Consider the following 7,148-nt stretch of genomic DNA (forward strand, 5'->3'; position numbering starts at 1 on the left):
CAGCGCTGGTCTGGGTTGCCTTGAGTATCTGGGAATGGAACCACTGCTCCCAGAGACTGACTGCCTCCTTTAAGCAGGCACTTAAACAACTGAGCTAATGGGCGGGCCCCCTTCATCTAACTTTAATGAAGTCGCCTTTTTCTCTTTTTTTACATTAAGCACCTTGCCAATATTGTGTAACAAAATTAGCAATAATTCTTTGATAGTCTCTAATATTTATCTAGTTGTCTCATATATTTCATTTTATAGTTAATTTGTTCAAGTCATGATCCAAATAAAGTTTATAGAATACTTTGATACTTATCTCTTTAAAAATCTTTCATTTTCTACAACATACTCTGTCCTATTGATTTTTTTCAGTATTGATTTGAGATGTTCACTTTGTGGATTTGGCTGGCAGCATCCAAATAATGTTGTTTATCAGAATCCTAACCCCTTATTTCTTATGTCTTGGTCCTCACCTTTCACTTACTGTCTTGATCTATTCTTTGTCAGTAATCAGAAAGTGGTGATTTACTGGTCAGTCGACTGATCAGGTTTGTTTGTTTGTTTGTTTGTTTGTGAGGACTCCCTATGTTGCCCAGGATGGCTGTACCGCCTCCTGGGAGGAAGCAATCCTCCTCTCACCTGGATATTTAGGTATTGGCCACTCTGCTTAGCTCTGATAGCTATCTGGATGCTGTTATTCTTTGTGGATTTATTGGCTAGAATTCATCTCTAAATGTTTTCCCCTCATAATTACTTAATCATTTACTAATACAGTTTTTCATTAAAAATCTTGATCTTTCTTTGATATAATGCTCAAGGGTAACCAGTGAAGGTTATTTTTGCTTTTGGTATCATTAACAAGCAAAGAATTTTACTCTGTTTGAGATAGTTAATCCTTTGCAATATTATTCTTTGAATTAGTAGTAGGACTTTGATTTGATAAGTAAATTATGAATTGATTCTATGGTGCTCTGGCACCTAGCAGGCACCCAGTGAATATCCATCTTTCTCTTATCACTGGCATATTCTGACCCCATTCCTCTCCAGATGTATGGAAGCTACAGTGAAAGAGAGTGAGCAGAAGGCTCAATCAAACTTTCATTTTGTTAGTCCTATGTACAATGTATTGTCAGCCAGAGGTTCTAGGTGGCTAGCTGGAAAAACTTTCCTCTTTTCAGTTTTTGCTGCAATATTTCCTTCCTGGCTTAGTAGTAATGACTAATGAAGATAATTGAAATATCCTTATGGGTGTCATTGGTCATCATGGCTAAATTAATTTTGATTCCAGAATATACTTTGAATTTTAAAAGTAAATATACTCAAGAGCAAGAAAATAATTCCTTTGAACTCAGAAGTTTCTGTTTTAAAAAAATTCTTATTGATTAGGATTGTACTTATGGAATGACTATAATAATCTCTCCAGTACATAAGACAAAAGATTCTGTCCTCAACTATCTTATATTTTCATTGAAAGCATTCATACAAAAATTACTAGAAAAATGAATGGCATAGTATACCAGCTTGTTCTAACATAAAAAGTCAGAGAAGAGTGATGTTTCTGGAAGAAGGTATAAAAACCTTGAGGTGCCATGTGTCCCCTAGGACTTAAGGAAGGCGAGTGCCAGAGAAAAGAGCAGAACACAGCTGAGAAGACAGGTGTGATCACAGGCTGATTCTGGAGGAAGCTCAGGGACTACCAACAATTATCAGCATGCTTTTTTAATACAGGAACGTCTCTTCTCACCCTGTTTCCAAATGAGTACCTTCCACCACCACCATCACCTTCTCCAAACACACAAACACACGCACTAACACATGCATGCGCACACACAGTCTGATTATACACTAGAATTTCCCAAATGAATAGAAGGAAGACATTATCTCACTTCTCCTGTTAACTCTTTCTAATGAGGAAGGAGTCCAGGACAATCTGTCCTTTCATCCACTGATGTTATTGTGACAGGCAGGTGGTTTGGGATCACATTTTAGTATGTTATAAAAACAACAAACTGGCTTCTGAATGTCACATATGGAAGTGGTAGTTAATGTAATTTGAACGATCTTATTCTAATTTAAATTTCTAATGACTTAGTGTTCTTTAAGAGCTTCATGAGACATTCAACCTAAGATACTTTTCGTAAGTTAAAAGAAATTCTGATTAAAGTATTTTTGCCACGAAGGGCAGACCACTAGTGTGAACGTGAAGAGTGGCCATCTAATCTGTGAACATAAAGAATGCTTGCATCTCCTCTGGGTGCTGTGACTCCTCACATCTCTCTTGTCTTTACTTTCCTTTATTTCACTGCAGTGTCCTTTTTTTGGTTTTGGTTTTTGTTTTGTGATGCTAGGGATTGAACATGAGACCTTGTGCTTGCTGGGCAGGCATTTATCCCACTGAGCTATATCCCCAGCCCTGCAGTGTCATTTTAAGAAGGGAATTTTATATATTTAACTTACTGAATATAGTTGGATTTTTTGTCATTGTTCTAAATTAAGGCAGTTTTTATAACTGTAGTTCTGGATTGATGTGTCTTTCATGTTAGAAAATTACCTTCCTGCTTTATTTTTCTTAATCTTTCACTTATATGAATGATTCCTACTTAAATAGTAACTTTGCTTCATCTTATATTATGCATGCAATGAATAGTAGAGAATGTTTATGATGAAGTATGTGCTTTTATTGTTGCACATGTTTGAAAGACAGCTTTTTGGCAGTGAAAGTGTTACTGATCATGTGGGTTATTTTTGAACCAAGTAGTTATAAAAGCAAAGAGAGACAGACAGATACACAGAGATTCTATGATCCATGGGAACAAAGAAAACAAGATTTTAAGCTTGAATTCCAAGAGTGCCATCTTACATAGCTAGTCACCAGACAGGGATCTTGGAAGTAACAGTTTAGAAAACTGGTCATCTTAACAAATTTAAGAAGCCCAAGCAAAGAATTCAGGGCTCCTCGTGGTAAGGATTGAGTCATGAGACATTACTTATTATGGCCAGATAGTTCTCAGATCTTTCTGTGAAGCTGGCTCAGAGTACCTAGTGGCATTTCCATTCCTGGCTGCCCCCAGCTGGTCTAACTGGCTGCACCTCAGCTGTAGTAGCACAGCTGGCAGTGAGGTCAGCTTCATCTAGCTTTTTGAGGTTTTTCTCTCTATAGAATTAGCCACCTCTATTTTACCTCATGGCATGACAGGTGTACTTCACAGAATAACAGATGTAGATAAGCAAATGTCAGAAAAGAGAAAGAAAACAAGAAGTCCATTGTTTCTTAATATTTATTCTTAAACATTCTCAATGTTTTAATATTGATTAAAGATAGTTTAATGCTGTCAAAAATCACTACAGAAAAAAAGGATAAACTTGTGACTTTTAGATGTAAATGGATTAAACTTGAGACCATACTCGTAAGTAAAATAGGACTCGTGTGTAAATATTGTACTGTTTTCCTGCTATGAGAAAATGAAAGAGTACATAAGGTCCAAGATATAAATATATATTGTGAAATGGGAAGAAATTGTTCCAAAGGAAAAAGGAACTCAGATGGGGAAAGGAAGAAAGGGAAAGGAAAAAATACAAGATATTTATACTGCTAATTTCTTTCAGTTCTTTGAAAAGTTTGTGTTAATGTCGTTTAGAGAATTTTTTATGCCCAAATCTTATACTCTGAGTATCTCCTTTAAAGATAGCAATGTGCAATGTATTAACTATTGTTATTCTCGTGTTATTCTGTTGTGAAATTTTATTTTACTTTTTTTCCGTAAGATAACAATCACTACATATAGTTTTCTGCATGTATATGAAAAAGTGCTAAATTTCTTACTCTTTTGTGTAGATAGGCCAATATAAAGATTTTTAATTGTAGTGTGATTCTGGCAATGTATACTATACAATTTACGCCATTTCACTTAACACTGAAAGATGATAATTTAAAAATAACTTTTATCTTAAAGTAAATACAAACCTTTAGGAATTGAAGTTAGTTTTGCTTCAGCAATTCTCATATGGTACACTGTCACCCCTTCAAATGCCCCTTGCTCTATTCCACTATTTTCAAGAGGGTTTGCACTCATTTCTGTAGAAAAAAATTACTTGGTTTAGCACACATAGTTTATACAGAGGAACTCACAATGCAAGACACATCCTAAGGATATTCTAAGAAGTGTGATTTTCATCGTTCACACTCATTTTCACTGAGTATTTGTCTTTATTCTAGTCTTTTAGTCGCTGAAAAGTATTTATACTTTGTACAATAAGATACGTAATAGGTTCGCTTTCCCCTGTAGTTATGATCATGATAAAGGTTTTATTGTCATACTGTTATATCAGAAAAAGTCAACATTCATATAATTAAATGTTCTTTTTTTATTTTATTTTGTTTCTTTTGTTTTGTTTTGTTTTGTTTTGTTTTGTTTTTTTGCAGAACCAGGGATTGAACTCAGGCCCTTGCGCTTGCCAGGGAAGCGCTTATTCCACTGAGCCATCTCCCCGGCCCCCTTATTTTGTTTCTTAAACTTTAAAAAAAATCATATCACCTAGAAATTATATAATTAGCAGATTATTTTGAAAAATGCTAGTTAGAAGCTATTTAGCTAAATGCCAGGTAAATAATTGAATTCAGTGAATAAATGAGAATCTTGGTTAGGACATTTGAGTGGCTGTTGTAAGGAGATGGCATGGTTATGTGGTGAGTGTTAGAAGTAACATGTCAGTGGGGTTTAACACAGTCACAGCAGGGTATTATATGTATTACTGTTCTAGTAGATGGCTTGTACCACCTAATGGCATAGACCTATGCCTCCTGATGTCATGCATTTACCACCAGTGATGCAAGTGGTCTGATACTATAGTCATGTGTGTACCACTCCACTGGTGGTTCAGGCTGATAGGAGTATGTTAAAATATGTAAAAAAAAATTGCCTGTCTCAGTTATCTTTTGTTTTGTTTCGGGGTATTTTTGAGGTAGTGTCCCTCATTTTATCATTCAGGCTGGCCTTGAACTCATTGTGTACACCAGGCTGGCCTCAAACTCAGCAATCCTCCTGCCTCAGTCTCCTGAGTGCTGGGTTTACAGGTATGTAGCACCATGCCCATCTTAAATCATTGATCTTAAAAACGTTAACCAAAAGTAAGGTTTACATTCCATATACTATCTGAATTAATTTAGTACGTTATATTTGAGTACTTATAGATAAAAATACTGTCCTTAAATAACAACATAGATTTTATTAATTAGGCTCCAGTTCTAAAAATAGCATCAACACTAGATATTTCAAAGGAGACTTTCAAGACAAAGATACAGTATTAAAGACCATATTTTCTTTAAGTGCTATGAATTTTATTTATATTTGAATTTATTTATAAATGGTTTATTAAAGCAAATATTTAAACATTAGTTTTGGAAATTATCCTTATGTTATCAATGATAATAAAGTCTTCTACATTAGCATATTGATTATAATTTCATGATTATAATTCATTTCAAAAACTTACCCAACACATGCAAAGCATTCATTCCTTTGAATGTATCCTTTTGTATTTTCTTAACTTTATTATCATGGATTCTAAGTTCTGCTAATGCTTTGGGAAGATTAAGTGGTATTTCAGTTAGTTGATTGTGGGATAAATATAGCCTTCGAAGCTTCTTTGTAGTTTGAAAGGTTTTGGGGTGAATTTTTGTTAGCTTGTTGTTGTTCAGAATCAGAGCCTGGATAAGACATAGCAAGTTACATAAGATTACGAAGTTGATTTGATTTACTGATATTCTACGGTAATGAATTATGGAAATAATGACATGTCATTTGTATACATGTCAATCATATAAAAATTTCCTAGCCCATTCTAAGCTTTAAAAAATCAGTATTACTGTACATTTTTTTTGCTTAGTCATAGTGTTTTTATTTGTTGTTTACTGTCATTCTAGATTTTAAGCTATTAACAGAAAATTTAGCACACACCTCTATTTTGTGCAAGACCAGAGATACAAGCATTTAAATCATAAGCAGAATCATAAAATTACATGGTTTAGATTCTAGTTTGTGTAGCACGTTTTCAAACAGGCCTCACTGTGTCTTCTTCTGCCCACATGGGCTCACACTCGCTGACCTTCTGCCTCAGCCTCCCAGAGCTCTGAGATTAGGACACGCTCCACCACGCTGGCTTTACCAGACTTCACTTACAGAATATGAATTCACAGGTAAGATGAAGGATTTCTTTTTTTTTTTTTTTTAGCTTGACCTGTAGTTTATTTCGAGCCTGGGCTAGGACTGGATCTACTGTACATATTTTAAATGTACTGCTGAGTTTGAACAATGCAAGTCATTTTTTTTCATTTTTAATGTATTTGGTACAGGGTCTTACTACATAGCTCAGACTTGTAGTGATCCTCCTATTTTCAGCCTCCCCAGTGCTGGGATTATAGATGTATGTCACCACACCCAGTCTCAGTGGCTGGCTTAGCGTGCCTGGGAATGAGGCTGACATGGCATGTGGTGCCAGGGATGAAGTCCGGGTCCCTTGGCTTGCCTAAGCAGGCACTCAGTCCACTGAGCTATGTTGCCGGCCCTGCAAAGCTTTAATGATTGGTGTTGTGCCTTTAGTTTAGATACAGACCCATCTATCTTGTCTTTGAGTGGGTGGTACATTTACATGGTCAGTATATACCTGTTATGTTTAGTGCATACCAAATATATTTTTGCAGGATTTAGCTTTCTTTCTTGTATACTTCTGTTTGTCATTTCTCACAGAATTCAGGCTTGTTAGGAAAACTCTATATGAAATTCCCCTGATGTTTTGGCATATTTTCAGGCATTAGAGAGTTAGCAGTGGATGCTGACAAATAGCTCCACCCCTTCTCAGTTCTGTGGATATTTCTTATGACTGAATGACTTCTACCAGAGACCAAGTTCTTTGTGATATGTCTCAGAGCTCATGTGACCATTCATCTTGGTCTACTGGAACTATAAGATTCTGGGATATGGAAATTTCCAGACCTAAACTGAGAGAGTCTCTTGTAACCATTTTTATTGCAAAATAACATAGCTTACTCCTTTTCTCATTGTCAGCTTGTACAGAATGAATTTTCAGTGTTTAACAAGGATAGTAGCAAAATACTTAGCAACTTTAAGAGCTTCCTTTTTTGTCCCTCTAAACTATCTGAA

The 7,148-nt window shown here is 35.5% G+C and overlaps 1 protein-coding gene across 1 annotated transcript in view; it reads right to left on the minus strand.

Annotated features, from left to right (window-relative positions):
• The window catches only part of Aspn (asporin), a 53,230-nt gene that overhangs the window by 24,847 nt on the left and 21,235 nt on the right, over nucleotides 1-7,148 (minus strand). The window contains exons 4-5 of the mRNA XM_004647550.2: nucleotides 5,482-5,695; nucleotides 3,953-4,063 (exon numbers count right to left, since the gene is read on the minus strand). Coding sequence (XP_004647607.1) covers nucleotides 3,953-4,063; nucleotides 5,482-5,695 — 325 coding nt within the window. The remainder of the gene's footprint in view (nucleotides 1-3,952; nucleotides 4,064-5,481; nucleotides 5,696-7,148) is intronic.

This window comes from Octodon degus, unplaced genomic scaffold (assembly GCF_000260255.1).
Source record: "Octodon degus isolate 3935 unplaced genomic scaffold, OctDeg1.0 scaffold00312, whole genome shotgun sequence".
Taxonomy (NCBI): Eukaryota; Metazoa; Chordata; class Mammalia; order Rodentia; family Octodontidae; genus Octodon; species Octodon degus.